Source organism: Cylas formicarius, unplaced genomic scaffold, assembly GCF_029955315.1.
Source record: "Cylas formicarius isolate icCylForm1 unplaced genomic scaffold, icCylForm1.1 PGA_scaffold_7__23_contigs__length_41026272, whole genome shotgun sequence".
Classification (NCBI taxonomy): Eukaryota; Metazoa; Arthropoda; class Insecta; order Coleoptera; family Brentidae; genus Cylas; species Cylas formicarius.
Window position 1 is genome coordinate 16,461,284 of NW_026844352.1, and position 21,957 is coordinate 16,483,240.

The 21,957-nt window shown below is 35.5% G+C and overlaps 1 protein-coding gene across 2 annotated transcripts in view; it reads right to left on the minus strand.

The window, feature by feature from the left end:
* Positions 1-21,957, minus strand: part of LOC132705355 (ATP-binding cassette sub-family C member 10) — a 91,029-nt gene that overhangs the window by 39,109 nt on the left and 29,963 nt on the right. For both annotated transcript variants that reach the window (XM_060675894.1, XM_060675895.1), the window contains exon 5: positions 14,172-14,395. In XM_060675894.1, coding sequence (XP_060531877.1) covers positions 14,172-14,395 — 224 coding nt within the window. The remainder of the gene's footprint in view (positions 1-14,171; positions 14,396-21,957) is intronic.

Genomic DNA, 21,957 nt, shown 5'->3' on the forward strand with positions numbered 1-21,957 from the left:
AGGGTCGCGTTCAAAGGGACCGATTATCATTCAATTGAACCGACTGCCAAAATACTAGTGTCGATCCAACTGCTCAAGTTAAACTAGCAGGGAAAAGTCCCATACAATCTTTTAACCATTTGACGAATCAATAGAAGTGTTTGTTACTGAGCCCAAAAGGTTTGCTGCTCAACGTATTACTTCTTTAGCTGCTAAACCTAACCGAAAATTTCGGGTTATTATATGGGGCTTCTTCCGATGCCACAGATACAAGTCTATTGGTCTATCAAACCCTTATATCAAAATAGCATACCGCAAATTATGATCACGAATAGGCAAGGCAAGAACGGATGACCAAAATATATATGAGTAGTTTTATACACCTGAAGAAGACGTATGTATTGATGAGAGTAACATCTCGTTTCGCGGTAGAATGTAGATATTTCAAAAAATATCCATAGTCGTCCGCAGGAGCACGATAGAAAAACAATGCGTGCCTCTAGGCCAAAAAACCGCGAAGCCGCTTCTTTTTGAAACACAATGCTGCTCCGCGTTATGAACTTGCCTCGCCCAGCTACGATTGTTCGAAAGCAATCGTGTTTAATCTGTGCGTCTACGGAGTTTACACTCGAATCTTTAGGGTATATACCGGAAAAGAAGAAACGGGTGATACCTTTGTTTCTGAAAAGGTTGTCATGGAGTTAATGGAGGGCGGACCTCTTGGGTAGCGGCCGAACTCTCTTTACGGACAACTGGTACATGATCGTATCAGCAAAAAGATTGATTGTCAAAAAGACTCATTTGGTCGGCACATTGAGATTTAATCGTAAAGGAAGTAGTCAAGGCTAAGCTAAAGAAACGTGAAGTAGCAATGCAAAATGAAGACAAAACTACTGTTATATTTGCATGTTCTTTTAACTAATTTAATTTTGTCATTTTTCTGATGTTAGTTGTCCTAATACCACTTGCTACCACTACAATTTATTTTGACATTTTTAAATTATTTTAATTTCGCGGTACGTTTTGATGCCTATACGCAAGTGCAAAGTGCAAGTAGTGGTTTCCGCTTTTTGGATTCAATATGTATCGATCTATCGGCAGAAAAACCACCACGTTTTAATTCGTCGCTCGATAGACTTTATTTTGAGTGACCATATAATTAACAATTATCTATACCATACTAAGGTAAGGACTGAATTCGTCGATTTCCTATAAATTATACAGTCCAATTTTCTCGCCAATCTGGCTGTTGTTGAGTTCGTCAATTAACAACTATTATACTTAAATGAAAACATAAAAGGGACGATATAATGTATAAAGATAACGATATAACGAAAGCTCCGTCAATTTTATGACAAAAGGAAAAGATATTAGCAAAATCCGATCTTTCAAATCAGATGCGCGGATTATGCGCCGTCTCTAAGGCTAACAATAAAGTGGTACAGTCCAGGCAGAGGATTATTTGTGTAGTTACATCATGAATCCGTGTCAAAAGCCGCGTCAAGATCAAAATTTTTTAATTTAGCGGCTAATTAAAAGTTTCAGCCTTATTTAAATTTTTAAAAATTATTAATTAGGTAGGTATTTATTGTCTCACTGTAACGTATTTCCGATGCATTAGGGATTTCTTTAAGATCGGTGCATAAGCCTGTTTCCGGACACAAATTTATGTACGCAGTAGGTATAAACGAAATGAATAATGTAATTTGTGACACTACTTTTTTGTGAGTCAAGTCAAAAATTTATATAACTTTTTCGTGATTTTTGGGTCGAAAAATTCATTCATTTTAATAATTGCTTTTCCTCCACTACAATAGAATCGCTTGGCAAAAATGTAGGCGAAATTAATGGTATTAATATTTTGTACCCACGGAAACACTCATTTCCTCAATACTAATATGCTTTGGGAAAAAAGTAACTTATGTAATTTTAATTATTTTAAAATGTAGTTCAGTCATCTGATGCTGTCCTGCGTTTATGGACTGAAGTAATTGCTCAAGTTAAGTAATAATAATACTTTTGTTGGAATATTTATAATATTACGTCATATCCGACAAGACCCCGTAACAAAGAGGCGCCGCCTTGTTTTTTTGCCGATCGTAAAATGTATCGGCGTCTCAGGCAAAAAGGACAGGGAGGGCAACTTGCGGTGAGGAGATAATTAGGGTATTATTATGCGATCTATTTTGGGTTTATGATAAGTTAGTTAAGACGTAGTTGACGAACAGAAAGGATTAAACTCGATTCTGCTTCATTACGTTATTTTATTTGATTATCCTTACAAAGCAGCGGTGGGATTTTATTAAAATCACTTACAATCGTTTTTTTTCTATCTCGGACAAGTTAAAATTATTGTACGTCATGGGAAGATTTAAATCGAAAACAGTTACAAGTGAAAAGCGTAATAAACGGAAAGAACGTTCATCCTCGTCTTCGGGAAGTGATAGTGACAGTTCGAATTCGAGTTATAGCTCTTCCGATAATAGCTCGACGAGAAAACCGACAATAAAACGTTTGAGAAAAGAATTAAATGATTTAAAAAGGCGTAAGCCGGTCTTTCGCGCGGGAGACGAACTTTTAGTGTCAAAATTTGACCCAAGTCGGGATGACGCGATGGTGGATAATTGGTTGAGTAAAGTGGATAGTTTGGCAGAACGTTATCAGTGGGACGATGATACTATTCTACGAATAATTTCCGGATGATTAAGAGGTAATGCTCGTCAATGGTACGACGAGAACGTGGAGTATGACTCAAGCTGGATTGAAATTAAAACATCAATGAGCCTCTATTTCCGTAAGTCTGTTCCATTTTTCAAGTTACTAAAGGACGCTGCTAATTACGAAACTAAGCCGGGACAAAACCTAGGAGATTATTGTTTTAAAAAAATGTCTAAATTAAGGGCACTTAACATAAATATATGTAAGGATAATCAAAATAAAACCACGTAATGAAGCAGAATCGAGTTTAATCCTCTCCGTTCGACAACTACGTCTTAACTAACTTATCGTAAACCCAAAAAACATCGCATAATAATACCCTAATTATCTCCTCACCGCAACTTGCCCTCCCTGTCCTTTTTGCCTGAGACGCCGATACTTTTTACGATCGGTAAAAAAAAACAAGGCGGCGCCACTTTGTTACGGGGTCTTGTCGGATATGACGTAATAATATAAATATTCCAACACTCGGCCATCCTGACTATTGGTCTGTCCTCAGACCTAATGGTGAAATTTAAACGTAACTTCAATCTTTCAAAACTACAATAATTTGACCATTCTAGCTTGGTTCCTAGTCTTACGTAATAAAAAAAACATAATCAATTGTAGGTAGTAGGGTATCTTAAACATAAGCGACATTCCTTTATAAACAATAAAATAAGCAACATTTGCTTATAGGCAACGTTTGCCAAAACACAAATCACGAGCGCCGTTCGCTTATAGGCAACGTTTGCCAAACCACAAAACACGAGCGACGTTCGCTCATAGGCACGTTTGCCAAAATACAAAACACGAGCGACGTTCGCTCATAGGCACGTTTGCCAAAATACAAAACACGAGCGACGTTCGCTCATAGGCACGTTTGCCAAAATACAAAACACGAGCGACGTTCGCTCATAGGCACGTTTGCCAAAATACAAAACACGAGCGACGTTCGCTCATAGGCACGTTTGCCAAAATACAAAACACGAGCGACGTTCGCTCATAGGCACGTTTGCCAAAATACAAAACACGAGCGACGTTCGCTCATAGGCACGTTTGCCAAAATACAAAACACGAGCGACGTTCGCTCATCGGCACGTTTGCCAAAATACAAAACACGAGCGACGTTCGCTCATAGGCACGTTTGCCAAAATACAAAACACGAGCGACGTTCGCTCATAGGCACGTTTGCCAAAATACAAAACACGAGCGACGTTCGCTCATAGGCACGTTTGCCATTAGTCCTCTTCGTTTTGTATACTAATCCACTTTTTAACATGGTCTGCGGCTACAACAGTTCTTCTACGTTTGAACCCCTCTCGTAAGTCTTCAACTTCGTATCTGTCATTAAATAATACTTTTGTGATGCGAAAAGGGCCTTTGTATTTCGGATGAAGCTTATGACTGGCACCCGTAGTAGGTATACTCGTTATTAATACTCTAACTAGGTCACCGTCGTTGTACCTTTTGGCATCTCGTCGTGTTTTATCATAGCGTTCTTTTTGTTTTTTCTGGTCCCTCGATATGTGATCCGAAATTTTACACCTAAGCTCTTCCAGGTCTAGCCTATCGATTTCGTCTTGGATTTCATTCAGAATTATTGCCTCTGCCGCATGTTTTGAATTATAGCCAATAAGCGCCTTCATGGGGGTCGAATTAATACCCTTATTAAAACTTGTATTAAGTGCGCTTTGCACTTGTTTTATATATTTGTCCCAATCTCTTTCGTCCTTGCCTGCAGCTGTTGTTGATAGCGCACCCACAATGGTTTTGTTATATCGCTCACATTGGCCATTACTTCTGGGCGAAGCAACGGCATTTAAAACGTGCTCTATCCCATAAGTATTACAAAATGTCCTAAAAGTTCGAGATGTAAAAGCTGTCCCTCTATCGCTTATAATTCTGCTAGGTACTCCAAATAGATATATTAGGTCGGTTAAAACCCTAATAACGTATTTACTTTTTTGATTATGTACTGGTTCGATTACAGTGAAATTAGTAAATGCGTCAACAATTACAAAAATATACTTATTCTTCTTTTTGCTTGTCATAAACGGCCCAACATGATCTACATGTAATGTATGAAAAGGAATCGGATGTTTCTCAATAGGGTTCAATTTACATTCTCGTTTAGAAAACGACTGTTTGTAATACATACAACTTAGACATGCGTTAACATATTTCGTTACGAATTTCCTCATTTTTGCGAACCAATAGTTTTCACGAATTCTTTGTAACAGTTTTTCTACACCAAGATGCCCAGAATCATCGTGACACAAACGACAAATTTGCATACGTGCTGCTCGTGGAACAACCCATGCTTTGGTTCCATTTCCCAATTTTTTGTATAATTTGTTATTCCTTAACTCATACTGCTCAAAGTAAAACTTTGTATCGCTATTTTTTATTTTATCGGCTAAAATGTTTCGGATTCTACAAATCTGTTCATCTTGCATTTGTGCGGCGGTAATCCAGTCAGCTTCTGTCAAGTCTATATGAAAAACTTCAACTTTAAAATTATTGTTCGATATAGGGTTTCTGCTAAGAGCGTCAACATGCGTCATCTTTTTGCCGGCCCTGTACTCAATTTCGAAGGTATATTCTTGAATTTCCAGCCACCATCTTCCAATGCGCGGGATCAAATCCTTCTTCGATAAGGTCGTTCGCAAGGCATTACAATCCGTAACCACTTTAAAGTTTATCCCCAATAAATAAACCCGAAAATATTTTAAGGCATAAACTACAGCCATAGTCTCGAGTTCGTATGAGTGGTACTGCCTTTGGTCGCTTGTTGTTTTTTTGTTAAAATAAGAGACAACGTGTGTATTAACCTCAGCATCGTATTGAAGCAATATTGCCCCGACACCGATGGAACATGCGTCTGTGTGAAGTTCGGTTTCTAATTTAGGATTATATATTGCAAGAATTGGACAAGATATAAGCTTTTGTTGAATTTGGTGAAATGCTTCTTTTTGTGGTGCGCTCCATATCCAATTCGCACTTTTGCGAGTTAATTTTGTTAGAGGCTCGACAATCATGGAGAAGTTCTTGACAAATTTTCGAAAATAACTTGCTAATCCAAGAAATTGACGCACTTGCTTAACGTTGGAAGGATAATTCATATCCAATACCGCTTGAATTTTCTTCTTACCTGGCCTCACTCCTTCTGCACTGATTTCTCTCCCAAGATATTCTATAGTAGTTGCAAGAAATACGCACTTACTCATTTTTAAAGTAAGGTTATGTGCACGAAGTTGGATTAACACCTTTTTTAAGCGTTCTAGTCCCTCCGCAACCGTCGATGAAGGAATTATAATGTCATCTATATAAGGGAAGGCAAATTCATCTTTTAACGGTCCCAGAACCTTGTTTATTAATGATTGAAAAACTGAAGGCGCATTTGCTAACCCAAAGGGCATCCTTAAAAATTCGTAATGGCCATCGGGTGTTACAAATGCAGTCTTTTCAATGGAATTAGCAGCCATGCGAACTTGATAAAAACCGGATGCTAAATCTAAACTGGTGAAATACTTAAATCCTCCTAATTTGTCGATTTGGTCTTCGATATGTGGCAATACACCACGGTTTTTAATGGTTACTGCATTGAGATGTCTAAAATCAACGCACATTCTATAGCCTCCATCCTTTTTTTTAACAAGTGTAATCGGGCTGGAGTACGGAGAATTGGATTCGCGGATGACTTCATTATCCAAAAGTTCTTGAATCATATTTCGGAGAATACCCCTTTCAACCTCAGGCATACGATAAGGATAACGTACAACCGGTGTGTCGACTATACATTTTATCTCCATCTCTACCGTATTCGTATTTCCTAAATTTTCCATGGAAGATGAAATGCAATCCGAAAAACTATGCAATAAGGAAATACATTTTACTTTATCAGCCTCTGAAATAGGGCCCAAATTTACACTATTTAAATCCATAGTGTCATAAACCTCAACCAAACTCACAGACACACATCTAATGGGGAATAAGCTGTATAAAACTAATCGATCGTCACGTTTAATCATGATTACATGTTCTTGGTTAATAAAATCCCGACCAACTAATAAATCATATTTAAGGTATTTGTCCGGAAGAATTATGGCACTTACTTGTGCCGAAACCCCTTGTATAGTAGCGGTTATTTTACAAAGGGACCTACTATCTAAAGAAGTGCCCATAAAACTACACAAAGTCATACTCTCCGAATCAATACGTTGCAATCCAAATCTCTTGACGAGGGACTCCTTTATTAGCGTATTTGAACTGCCCGAATCTATTAAACATTTTATTTTTTTGCCAAAAATTTGGGCGGGCTGTAAGAATATATTAGGAAACTTTTCCTTTGCTAACAGATTAACGTGCTCTATTTCCTTTTGTAAAAAGGGACACTTTTCTTTAGTGTGACCTAGTTTTTTGCAATTATTACATTCAAGACGTGGTTTTTTGCAGTTAACTGAAATGTGACCCGGAATACCACAATTGTAACACGTTGGGCGGGACTCAGATTTTCTAGAAAATTCTTTATTATTCGAATTTCCTCGATTGAAGCCAGTCCAAGGCAGACGTTTGAATTTAGTGTTATTCTGACGAAAACTACAAATTTCCGTAGGCATGTTACCCACGGTGTTTAGATACGCATAAAGTGCATTAGCATTCTCATGCTGTGCGGCTCTAACAGTTCGCGATATATTATCGTCTTTAATACCGCCGATTACTGCATCAATCAAATAAACGTCAGGTATATTTATGTTAAGTGCCCTTAATTTAAGACATTTTTTTAAAACAATAATCTCCTAGGTTTTGTCCCGGCTTAGTTTCGTAATTAGCAGCGTCCTTTAGTAACTTGGAAAATGGAACAGACTTACGGAAATAGAGGCTCATTGATGTTTTAATTTCAATCCAGCTTGAGTCATACTCCACGTTCTCGTCGTACCATTGACGAGCGTTACCTCGTAATCGTCCGCAAATTATTCGAAGAATAGTATCATCGTCCCACTGATAACGTTCTGCCAAACTATCCACTTTACTCAACCAATTATCCACCATCACGTCATCCCGACTTGGGTCAAATTTTGGCACTAAAAGTTCGTCTCCCGCGCGAAAGACCGGCTTACGCCTTTTTAAATCATTTAATTCTTTTCTCAAACGTTTTATTGTCCGTTTTCTCCTCGAGCTATTATCGGAAGAGCTATAACTCGAATTCGAACTGTCACTATCACTTCCCGAAGACGAGGATGAACGTTCTTTCCGTTTATTACGCTTTTCACTTGTTTTCGATTTAAATCTTCCCATGACGTACAATAATTTTAACTTGTCCGAGAAGAGAAAAAAAAACGATTGTAAGTGATTTTAGTAAAATCCCACCGCTGCTTTGTAAGGATAATCAAAATAAAACCACGTAATGAAGCAGAATCGAGTTTAATCCTCTCCGTTCGACAACTACGTCTTAACTAACTTATCGTAAACCCCAAAAACATCGCATAATAATACCCTAATTATCTCCTCACCGCAACTTGCCCTCCCTGTCCTTTTTGCCTGAGACGCCGATACATTTTACGATCGGCAAAAAAAACAAGGCGGCGCCTCTTTGTTACGGGGTCTTGTCGGATATGACGTAATAATATAAATATTCCAACATATACCTGACGTTTATTTGATTGACGCAGTAATCGGCGGTATTAAAGACGATAATATATCGCGAACTGTTAGAGCCGCACAACATGAGAATGCCAATGCACTTTATGCGTATCTAAACACCGTGGGCAACATGCCTACCGAAATTTATAGTTTTCGTGAGAATAACACTAAATTCAAACGTCCGCCTTGAACTGGCTTCAATCGAGGAAATTCGAATAATAAAGAATTTTCTAGAAAATCTGAGTCCTGCCCAACGTGTTACAATTGTGGTATTCCGGGTCACATTTCAGTTAACTGCAAAAAACCACGTCTTGAATGTAATAATTGCAAAAGGCTAGGTCACACTAAAGAAAAGTGTCCCTTTTTACAAAAGGAAATACAGCACGTTAATCTGTTAGCAAAGGAAAAGTTTCCTAATATATTCTTACAGCCCGCCCGAATTTTTGGCAAAAAAATAAAATGTTTAATAGATTCGGGCAGTTCAAATACGCTAATAAATGAGTCCCTCGTTAAGAGATTTGATTGCAACGTATTGATTCGGAGAGTATGACTTTGTGTAGTTTTATGGGCACTTCTTTAGATAGTAGGTCCCTTTGTAAAATAACCGCTACTATACAAGGAGTTTCGGCACAAGTAAGTGCCATAATTCTTTCGGACAAATTCCTTAAATATGATTTATTAGTTAGTCGGGATTTTATTAACCAAGAACATGTAATCATGATTAAACGTGACCTTCGATTAGTTTTATACAGCTTATTCCCCATTAGATGTGTGTGTGTGTGTGAGTTTGGTTGGCGTTTATGACACTATGGATTTAAATAGTGTAAATTTGGGCCCTATTTCAGAGGCTGATAAAGTAAAATGTATTTCCTTATTGCGTAGTTTTTCGGATTGCATTTCATCTTCCATGGAAAATTTAGGAAATACGAATACGGTAGAGATGGAGATTGTATATTCGACACACCGGTTGTACGTTATCCTTATCGTATGCCTGAGGTTGAAAGGGGTATTCTCCGAAATATGATTCAAGAACTTTTGGATAATGAACTCATCCGCGAATCCAATTCTCCGTACTCCAGCCCGATTGCACTTGTTAAAAAAAAGGATGGAGGCTATAGAATGTGCGTTGATTTTAGACATTAAGTAATAATAATACTTTTGTTGGAATATTTATATTATTGCCCCGTAACAAAGAGGCCTTGTTCTTTTTGCCGATCGTAAAATGTATCGGCGTCTCAGGCAAAAAGGACAGGGAGGGCAAGTTGCGGTGAGGAGATAATTAGGGTATTATTATGCGATGTTTTTTGGGTTTACTATAAGTTAGGTAAGACGTAGTTGTCGAACAGAGAGGATTAAACTCGATTCTGCTTCATTACGTTATTTTATTTGATTATGCTTACACTTTTGATGAAGTATTCATAACACTTTGTTTCAGGTTTCATCCGAAAAATAGAAGTATGAAGCTTAGGAAAGGGAAAAATTCATCAATGTATCTAATATTCTCCCAGTTGTGATTGATATGCAAGATTCAGACTCGGAGGAAGAAATTTTTTCCGAGTAGTTTTTGTTCCTCGTTGTTGCTCTTTGCGTTATGGGTTTTCGTTGTTCTGGTTGTTGAAGTTTTGAGAGTTTTTCAAAAATAAACCTATCTAATTGATATTTGTTTTCTCCCAAATATGTGACAGGTTCTATTTTGTTCGTTCATATAAATACGACACAGAACCAAGTTGCCATAATCTCATTATAACAAAATAATAATATGTCCGTAAATGGCATTTTTTGAGAATGACCGTGTTATGCCCATGTTTCTAGTATAACACGATGACTAACGTCCACGTTGCGAAAACCCTTACAAAATAGAATTTTAATTTAGTTTTTAGGATTGCATATACGAACGTACTGAAGTATATAAGTGACTATTCCATTTAATAAATGCAAGTACTATAGTAAATGCTTTACATCTTTTTAATAAAGTTACCATAAATAAGTTCCATCCAGTTTTGAGCATTATTGAAGGCGAAGAAAAACTGGATGTCTCGCCCCTCCTCGGCAAAACAACGTTGCGTGTTAAAAGAAACTGAAGGCCAAAACGTTACCCAAAAGCAGTACATGCAATACTATGTCCATAACTCGCGAAGCGTCACATGTTTGCAAAAATGCAAAAAAGGTCAATACGATATGTGTTTGCTTTCAAAAACTTTGGTGTAGACAGATTTTCTCTCATTTTGCCATGTATTTTACAGCTCAACTAGGTATTTTGTGTTATATTAATAGTTTATGTGTAAAAACTGAAGATTTTAATTTTAGGGTTTAGATTTTAATAATAGTTTTAATAAAAAAATATATTTTTCCACATTTTTTAAAACTAATGTTCATGTATACTTAGTTATTTTGATTTTGTGTACCCGAATAGATGTGTTGAACCAATAGCAGTGGGCCGAGGTATCCGACAGGGAGACTCCCTGAGTCCCCTTCTCTTCAACATTATCATGGACGAAGTAATAAGAAATGTACGATTACTGAGAGGATACAGAATGGGCGACCATGAAATCAATATTCTGTGCTACGCTGATGACGCCGTACTGGTGGCTGAAAGTGAAGACGATCTGCAACGACTATTACATCGATTTAACTGCACTGCCAAATCACTTAATATGATAATATCGGCCCAAAAAACTAAATGCATGACAACATCAAAAACACCATTAAGATGCAAATTAGAAGTTGAAGGCAAAATCATCCAGCAGGTAATGAAATTTAAATATTTGGGCATAGAAATCTCGGGTTATGGTGATGTGGAGGCAGAGGTCAGAGAGCAAACAACAAGGGCAACAAGAATAGCAGGATGCTTAAGCGACACAATTTGGCGAAATAAAAACATTAAAATCGAAACCAAATCGAGAATTTACAAGGCAATAGTAAGACCAACCATGACATACACCGCAGAAACCCGACCAGACACAGCGAAAACTAAACAATTACTAGAGACAACCGAAATGAGGATACTTCGTAGAATAACTGGAAAAACGCTCTTGGACAGAGAGAGGAGCGAAAATATAAGACGAACATGCAGGGTGGAAAACGTTAATGCGTGGGTATTGCGTAGAAAGAAAGAATGGAACGAGCATATTAGTAGAATGGACAACAGAAGAATAGTCAGAATTGCACGCGACAAATCACCATTGGGTCGCAGGAGCTTAGGTCGCCCCCGAAAACGATGGAGTGACAACCTGGCAGTGGGATAGGCAGAGACGACGAAAATGAACATGCAATTTGCCTAGACTAAAGTAGGAAGAAGAAGAAGAAGAAGAATAGATGTGTATTCTTATGAAATAACTGTTTTATGTTGTGTCCCAGGAATTAAAACAGAAATGATCACCCGTGGGCACGTTGTGCTCAACGTGTTAAAATCGCAACCAAACTCGCGACCTATGGCATAGTAGGAAACACTCGATTCGCTCACGAGAATCTAAGATTTTAATGTGACACCAGAGACCAAATTCATTCCAATTTAAAGGAGAATTTTGAAAATACTATTTACAAAACTTCTGGTTTCAATTCCGATTCGAATCATCTTGTCGGTTTCTTCAGAGCTAAAGTGAAACTGTTTTCAGTTTAACTCTGAAGAAGCCATCAGGACGATTGGCGAAATGTTAGCCAGTTCGACTAAACAACAAACGCTGAATGAGGAATTAAAAAGTTTTTTAAATAGTATTACAGTAGCCCGTGGAAGTTTCTTTGAAAAATTATCATTTTAAAAATATTTTTTATTTTTAAAGAAATCCGTGGCTTATTTTTATTTGTTTTAAAAATATTTAGTAGAAAAAATGAATTTTCATGCTTAAGTTGTTTGGAAATCCGCCAGAATTCCTTCAAGGTGTACACCCTACTCTCACTGTGGTGTGCCCGTTGCGTTTATTTCAAAAACGGAGAGCGCGCGTGTTGCTAACTTTCTTTCAACGAAAAGCACAAATTACATTCAAAAGCTGATTTTATTTAAAATATAATATTATGTTGTTGGGGAAAGTCCCGATCGAAGTCATTTGATTATTTAATTCTAAAAATTTCATAAAAAATAGAGGAAAAAAGTAATACTTGTGTAAGTGCTCAAGCCCATCAAACATGGTGCTTGGTGTGCCAGTGGCCGCACATTATTGGAGCAGTTGCTCGACCTTCTTCCAGCAAGCAAAAGCTATCCAAGAATTTAATTAAAAGCAGGATAATATAGCCCAAAATTATAAACCAACTAAAGTAACTACGAAAAGTATGACGCACAAAATGATATACAAAAATTACATAAAATGGGCTCAACTCCAGCAGGCAAGGTCACAACAATATTTAAAAAGTAAATAACCAAGACTACCTCGTCCTTGCAATTCTTTTTAAAGTTTAAGATATAGTTCGCTTATTACCGTTCTGGAATGACGTCACGCGATTTTCAAATGACGTATTTCTTATATTACCTATATTTAAGAGGTTTGCGTTAACCAATGGCGAAAGCCAATCTAAACTTGTAACTTGTTGAAAGTGGCGGGCAAGCTCCGTTAAAAATTTAGCAAAACCGCCACCAGAGTTGGTGCAAAAGGGTTTTATAACTCCTACAACTAAAATTTTCTTGCAAATAAGGTCACAAGGTTTGACTAATGTAAATTCTAAATCTTTGCTTCATTTTTGTTTGTAATGTAATAAATTAACGCCAGTTAACCATTTTTATCAAAAACTACTTTCTTTCAATTCATCGTCACTGTTGTCTTCATCGATACTAATTACAAGTGGTGCAATGTCCAATATCTGTATGATCTTTCAAGCTTCTTAGATTACCATTTCTCTGTGGTCTATTTAATGTTTCTTTTCTTTAAACCACAAAAGAAATCTCTGGTTTGAACACGATTTTTTTCCTCAAAAGTCCGTTGTCAATCAATATAAACTTTATAGAGTAAGATTGCATTCATATTGTCATTGTAAATATTTAATTGCCCCCCTTAATAAATCCTCCCTTTCATCTAGCGTGACCCACAATGATGATGACCTTCACTAGCTTTTTTAGAACTTGTAGACATAGTGTTATCGTGTCAGCTGTTTCTAAACGAAGTTTCAAATACGGTGGTCATATCAATTTTTTTTTGATATATTCACTTAAGAAACGAAATCGCCTGTGGACGATGTGAGGTAAATCCATCAGGTATATTCTATTATTTGAGTTCTTCCACTTCTACCAATGTATTTTTTAGCTAGCATAACATATTCATTTTTCTCATACCTGCAGTATGTCGTGTCTGTTATTTTATTCTTTAACAAAGCTGTAAGTTTGGTTTTACCTCTTTTTGCTTTTAAGACATTCTGGACGTAACTCAATTTTTAGGTTGATTTTTTTTCAATTGAAAAAAGGCAAGATATTCAAAACCATTAACTGTAATTGCTTTCTAAAGAGTCACAACAAACCAATGTCAATTTTGTCAAATATATTCTGAAAGGCACATAACGAAAACCGGCATTGACTGTTATAAAGAAACGACACAAAATTTTTGTCTCTGTCAGTTGACTTATATTAAACAAAAATAACCAAAAATGACGTCATTCGAGAAATGTAATGCGTAATGTAATTTCAAAAAGTTGAAAATATTTTCTTTTATCTTCGCAGATTTACTTAATAAATCGTTTAATGCAAAGTTTTAGGACCGTCCGTTTTCCTAATACCGTACCACGATGCCCTTTCTGGGCCATCCGGTAAATTTGGTATATTGATATTACTACCACCTGTATTTAGGTCAATAATTCGCATGATTCTAAAAGATACGAGCGAATATTTCCGGCATTCTACTTTTACCTTCTTTATCTATTGTGTTTACCTGGAAAGGAATGCTCCACAGGGAGTGGAAACTAGGGCAGGAATTTACTATCCGGTCCGTATCGGTCGACATGAAATTAACAATTTCCCCGATCGAAAATTCGGAATTCAAGTCGGCGGCATTCGTGCTGAGCGTTTTCTTATAAATTATGGAAACCAAAGCGGCCCTCATCCGCAGTCCTACCATCGATATCAAAAAGTTGAAGTGGCAATCACAAAGGGCGCCTATAACATTAAGGGTAAGGTAAGTTTAGCTTATCCGATTAGAAACGTCTGACGACTACTACGCTGGATGCGAAACCAAACCTTTTTTCCAAAAATTTAATAAAACATTTATTCTAATTAAATCATTTTATAGATATTAAGTAGGAATTCAACTGAGCTGGCTTTTACCTGATGAAAATCTTTTTATCACACTTATATTAGAACAAAAAAAAGATATATACGTATTGATACGTGGATGATGTTTTACTTTGTTTCGCTGGAACGGAAAGATAGCTTTTTGCCATCGAGACGGAACTAGATAGCTCTTTAAACTTTCTGAACTATAACTAAATTACAAGACAAATTAGATTTTCCCATTTACCATAAACCCTAACACACGGACACAGTAATATATAACAAATCACCCCACCTCTTTTGTCCACAGGCTACCTAATATATAACTTTTCATGGAAAATTTCGAAAAATAATTAAATATTATAAAACAAATAGCATTTAACAACGATAACGATCTCTCTTTGATAGATAAGATCATAACTAAAAAAATATTTCAAATAATTCTGAACTATATCCATATTAAACGCCGGATCCAAAACATATAGGCCAATTAAGCAAAAAACTTTCCAAACATCCATCTAAATTTTTGGAAAAACAGTAGAAAGTTAAAATTTTGAACATAACTTGGGAAGGAATGGATCGGAATTTCTTAATGTCGAAATTAGTTCTAAATTATACACGGTCGGTTAAAACTAATGATTTTCCTACGAGATATAAAAATGGTGAAAAGAGCATTTTTCAAAATGGAACACTGTATATAAGCAAATATTCAGAAAGCACATTAAATTCACTTTCGAAGGATGTACCATGTCCCTATATAAATTGTTTGGATTCTGAAATAAAAGCAAATTTGTCGCAAATCTGGATTCCTTTGGCATACTTCAACTGATATGAATGTATTATTCAAGAAGAATAAAAAAATATTAGCGGATAGGCGAGGGTAATTATATACACGGTGTCTCATTTAAAATTTCATTGCTAATGCCAGTTTTCGAAGACGGCAATGTTGCAGGGTTTAAAATATTTTAGACTGATAGAGCATCGTCGCTTATGGAACTAATTATATTTTCAGAACAATACAATACAATACGCCTAAGGACGTCGTTGAAGTAGCTTGGGATTGGGAATAAAATCTGAATCAAATTACAGCGCACCAAACAAATACTTGCCAGTATTTGCAAAAATTTGAAGCAAAATTAACAAAATTAAGTACACATGTTTCTCAAGGAATTCTCCACCTGATGACCTTAGCAAATTTATTCCCCATCACCACCCTTCTGCAGGGGCGCGAAAATATTGCGCCCGTATACCTAAATATGAAAACTTCTGTACGATTTTAATGATATTCAGTACGCCTGAGTATGGGATGTAATCCGTTCAGATTTCATAATATTAGTCATAATATTAAAATCCATTCATACATAAGGGTGGAGGTTTCTTAAAATGTAATACACAAATTTGCGCAGACCATTGCTCGGGCCATCAATTAAAAGGTAATTCAGAGCAGATAAATAAAAAATATATTTCACAGATTATTGCATGTCGGGTATGTAAAAAGGTATATCTAAGGTATGTTTAATTTAATAGTACTGAAATATTCCCAAATTTTGCTTGCTTGGCAGCATAAATTACTAAAAGATTAGCAAAAAACTAATAAAGCTGCTTTTACTGAATTTTATTAGCTTAAAGAAGCTAATGAAGCTGCTTCGATCGAATTTAATTAGAGTGGTCAGTTTGTTAAATGCACAACCTAAAAAAGGTACCTTTATCCAAATACGTTTCATCTGTAGATGATTTTGTCTCCGTCAAAAATATTTGGAATATGTAGTTAATTTTGCTCTTTTTAACAGAACTAGTAATTTCTGAGCCGTCAAAGGTGTCGAAAAACACATTTTTATCAAAAAATTGTATGTTTTACCTAGTAGACGATTTTGTGTCCGTAAAAATATGTGGAATATGTAGTTAATTTTGCTCTTTTTAACAGGACTAGCCAGCTTATAATTTTTGGGACGCCGAAGGTGTCGAAAAACACATTTTTACCAAAAAATTGTACGTTTCAGCCTGTAGACGATTTAATTTTAACCTGTTTTCTTACATTTCTAAACTAACTAAACTAACAAAATTAACTAAAACATTTTATTTAATATTTAAAATTAAAAAGTATCTTTCAAATTAAAATGTGTGCCTCAAATTAAAAAGTGTTCTTCGAATTGAAATGTTTTTCTTCTAAAGGAGCTTCCTGTTCATCTAACTTTACTCGTATTTTTTGTTTATATTCATTCTTTAACAAGCTCCTCATATAGTTGGTCAAAGGTAATTAGACTAGGATATTGAAGGTCGGTATCGATTTCTTTCTTCAATTCCATAGTATGAGTAAAATATATTTTTTTACTATAGCCAACTACATAAGCTATTAAATTGACGTCAATATCGTTGGTATATTTTTTATATAGGACGCAACTGTTAATAAACTTGTCGGATTTATAGATGGAATAGTGGTATCCGTTTAAAGCCATTAGCTCTTGTCTGTTAGATATGTTTCGCATATAACAGTGGTATTTTAGATTTATTTCAATCTCTTGTTTTCGGGTTTCAAATAGAAAGTGACTGCATCTACACACACTACATGTGGTTTTTTGATCTTTAATATTTCCCGCAGATTTGTCGTGGATGAATCTATCGCATCTAATGTATTTAAAATAATGCTTTGAAGCTAAAAATTCAAACACTATGATTTTGATTTCATATTCATAGATGTGAATAATAAAATTTCTTGGTTATATAGACGAAATATTTCAGCATCAAAATTAATGTAAAATTAATGTCAAAGTAAAGTAAAATTAATGTCAAAGTCATGCTGATTATGAATACATAATATATGATAAAAGCTCCGCAATTTACTCCATCTTTTTGTTTTGAAATCAAGTGGAAAACGACAACATTCGATTTTTTAATATTCAAGCCAAGCTGATACTGATATCTTATAGTCGATCATTGAATATAAAGACGGATTAAAAATGTAGACTACATTTTAAACCTATTACTAAGAGCATCCAATGGTTAGTTTTGGTTAGTTTGTTGAACTCCGACTGGAATCCTACAAACCAAGGTCTCACTTGGCATCATCAATGTTGGCGAAACGTCTGCAGGATTCCAGTCGGAGTTCAACAAATGAACGGATGATATCCCGGAATATATTGTAATCACATTTTTCCATCCATATAAATTGAATTCAAACTCATGAATTTCATCCAAAAATGTAAGTTATGATTTGTACCTTAGAGATTCGTGACTGATCACAAAGGAGCTTAATAAAATGAAAAGAAGTGATCTAAACAGACATTTTTAGGAATGCCGGTTACTGGCAAGCATTTATGTAGTTAGAAGTTCGACACTTATATGCCTATTATGTTTTTTTGCTTTCATTTTAGATAATTTGTTACATGCCATTTTAACGAAGTGAGCGTAACATGACCTTAGAATCATCAAACAATTTTTAGATATCTGGACAATGTTACATCTAACGATTTGAAAATCCCTGTAATAATAGCAAATCTCCCATCTGTAGCAATGCATAGAAATACAGATCTTTTTTTTCTTAATTTGAATGTTAAGAATCTCTTATACCTACTAAAAGAACAGTTGGGCTACTGGAACAATGATATGGTTAATATTCACCACCAAGGCATACTAAAGAATAAGCCTGCAGCAACCGGTTCTATAACAGAACCCGGTGCATCAAAATAGGTCACACATGGTATTTGCGTTTTTCAGCAAATCAGCTTCTCCTTTGGTGTATAAGGATATCAACGTAGTTTTCGGAATCTGTACGTATTCTTTCAAAATATCGTTTTGTGTTGTCTTTAATATCAGATCCATGTAAGCAATTTTAGTCTTATCCTTTTCGCATTTAAGCTCATTTTGGATTTGCTTTTTGAAATACATCTAGGGCTCTAGTTTTATCACAGTTATAATCGTATAAAGAATCTCATTTGAGAGTTTTAAGTGTTCCGATCTAATTTTAGTAGGCGTACAGTTTCTAAGCATTTCTTTAATATCTACTCGTTCGTTCCCTTTTAAGTTATGTGTCAGTTGCTCCTTATGATTGGGTTCTCTAATGTTAGAAAATATCGAAACATCGACATTACTGTGGTCTTTAAAATAGTCAAATCTAATTTTTTGCTACGCTATTTCTCATCAAAACCCTTAATAGGTACAACGCAATATTCACCTTTTGTAAACATTAAATCCTCCATACTGTTGTGCCTGGATGTTGAATCGCTTTTGCAATTGCAAACCAACTTTTCCATGTGCGTTATAGAGTATGGATAATTTTTCATTTTGGTACATTTTAAAATTATATTTTGTTTGCGGTGGTTTATATCGCACGCTTCGGCCTATTCGATATTGACTTGTTTTCTGTAAATCAACAAATTGACTTTTTGCAAGTGGCATGCATCATTGTTAGTATTGAGAACGTTTTTTAGGTCAAATAGTTTGTTGTTATTGTTTTTTGGAATGTTTTTATTAATAAATGATTTTAAAATAAATTGTGTAGACATTATACCCTCGCTTAATTTGGCTATTCCTTTTTTTGTTACTGGTTATCGTTTCCGCATTCAGAACATAAAAATTTCCCTTAGAGGTCTTTTTAGTCTGAATGTTACTGATTTTACAAATTTCTTTGCTAATTCCACCATGATTTCCAGAATCCAACAAAGCTTCTTTACCATAACTAGTTTTGTCATTTTCCCTTTTCGCTCCTTTTTGATCTACATGTTCGAATTTTTTTAGCGGTTATTGACATTTTATTTAACATTTCAATCCTCGCCTTAAGTAGTAGAACTGAGAATAAGTCACTTGACAGCTGTTAAATCGGTCGCCATCTTGAACAGTAATGCCCACTTAAAGTTCTATACTTCGAAAAAAAAAACACAAATTACAATGCTTGGCAATATGCGTGACAAGAATTAAGCCGACCAAGATGAGGATTGTAAACTAACCAAAGTGTTCACGTTTTTGCTATGTATTTGAAAAAAAGTAGGGATATCCCACATAGACTAACAGTGAACCAAAATTAGACGGTTGAACTTTGCGAAAGACTCGGCAATAAGGCCAGTGTTGCCAACCTCAAAAAACTAAAAAACAACAACTCGCCTAAAAAAAAATAGTAGAAAGCGCTAGGTAAAGAAAAAAGGCAGATTTCATAATTTTGCTCTTATAATTAAATAATAAACAACTTTCTTAGTTACTAGAACTCACATAAATTGATATTTATATAATCACAGCAACATAAAACAAAAATCAAAGTAAAATTATTTTTGCAGTTTTTCAATTGCCTCATCTTCAATATTTTCACACTCATTTTTATTTTTAAAATCATACATGTTTTTGTTGAATTTCTTTACGTGCTTTTCTATAGCTTCAAATGAATAGCAAACAGTTATTTCGGATTTAGTGTGTAATACTCCTTTAATAGTTGTAGTCGATATTCTCTTGCGTAATTTGGTTTTCATAATATTTATACGTATATATGTTGCATCGGTAAATGTTTCTGCTCACTCGAGAAGTCAAGGTTTACTATTTTGCGTGTAAAATATTTTGTGCTTAATTTTTTTCTTGTTCAGTGAGATTCAAACGTTCAGCTTGTACAAAGCATTCCCCGATCGTTGTGTATGCGGTCAGTATTTTGTCGTATAGTAAATATAATTTCGGAGTCTCGGATTGCATTTCTTTATTGAGATCGGTAAATATAGGTAATGCAAATTTCAAAAACTCCAGGTACAATTCAGTTGTCGGTTCGACTGCCTTGGAGAGAATTGATTGCGCAGAAAGTAATCTATCTACATCAACTGCAGCTTCAAAATACAATTTGATAGCTGGTAATTGTTCTAGAAGCCTATTTACTACCTCAGTAAGCGACAATCATCTGTTGTGGCTAGGGTGGAGTAATTTGTGTGGTTTAATATTTGTGAATGCTTGAAATGTTTTGAAATCTCCAATACGTTTTGGAGAATTTTGTACATGATTATATACTTCTCTACAGAAATCTTTCACGCCCCTTGGCAATTTTCAGATGCGTATGATGCGCATAGGTTAAAAGAATGACAAATGCACTTCATAGTAAAAAGGTGAGGTATGTCATTTTTAAACAAAGTGACCAATGAATGTTTATCTCCAAACATAACGTTAGCGCCATCAGAAGCAAAGCCTATCATGTTTGATTTGTAAGGAATATTTTGCCATACAACGCTGTTGCTGTTCCATCTACGATTGGTATTAAAGTCAGAAATCTATCTTCAACGCTGAAATCTAATTTTACTATTCTAGCTAAATGTTTTATCGTAGATTTATCTGTGCTTTCGTCAACAAGTAATGCAAAGCAATTGTTCTGTAACATCTCTATTATATTTTCTTCAGCTGTCTGCCCAGTTACATTAACAATAATAGTTCTAGCTTTTGTGCGGCTTATAGATAATTGTTCAGCAATTTTCGAATCTGGACATACAGCGCAAATCAATTTATTCAAATGAGATGCTATGTTAAAAGACAGATTATGCTCAGCAATAAAGCAGGCCATTTTTACTTCACCCGCTTTAGCTGCAATTTTCGTATCTTGTGAATTGGAAGCTGAGGTAAACATTGATGTCAGTTTTTGTTGTTTTTGTAACTTCAAACTATTCTTCGCGTGTTTGGTTGAATCTTTGTGTCGTAACAGTTCGAGTATACCACGTTTTCTGAAGCAATTACACGTAGAACAAAAGAAATAAGTCTCACCTTTAGTGCTTTTCTTTAACCATCCTTTGAACCTATCATCTTTTAACCACGAATTTACGAATTTCTGTTCATATTTCACATTTTTCTTCTTAGCAGGACTTTTTCCAGTCGATGAATCACTACTCATTTTATCAAAAACTTTGTAATTATTATTTTTTTCAAAATAGACGTCGCAATTCAAAGAAACTGTTTAAGGTGTTGTGACGTGTGACTATAAAACAATACCTACGCTACGCAATACAATAGGCGTGTAGCTGTTAGTCGTAAATAGGGATTTCCCCGTGCATAAAAATATAAAGAAGATACTGCCATCTAGTATCAATGCGTTTTATTACGTAGTGGTTTGTCATTGCGTTTTACTGCGTAGTGGTTATCAAAAAATGTTTGCATAGTAGTGTATTAGGTGGCGCTGAACGCGAAAAACAGTAGAAAATAGGAATGAAACAGAAAATATGGTCATCAATGTAAAAACAGCAAATCTACTGTTAAAACAGTAGGGTTGGTAACGCTGAATAAGGCTAACAGTGCGAAGCTTGCGCGACGGCGGGGCGGCGCGACGAGACAAAGAGAGAGCCTTTAGAGACGTCGTCAGAGCGAGGGCGAGAAAGTCGAGAAGAACAAAGCAAGCCTCCGCAGAATTTTGTTATTAGGTTTTCTTTGTTCAAAAGTAATCAATCAATTTTGTCCCTGGAAACAGGATGGCCCTTCGTCAGCAACCCCAACATCATCTA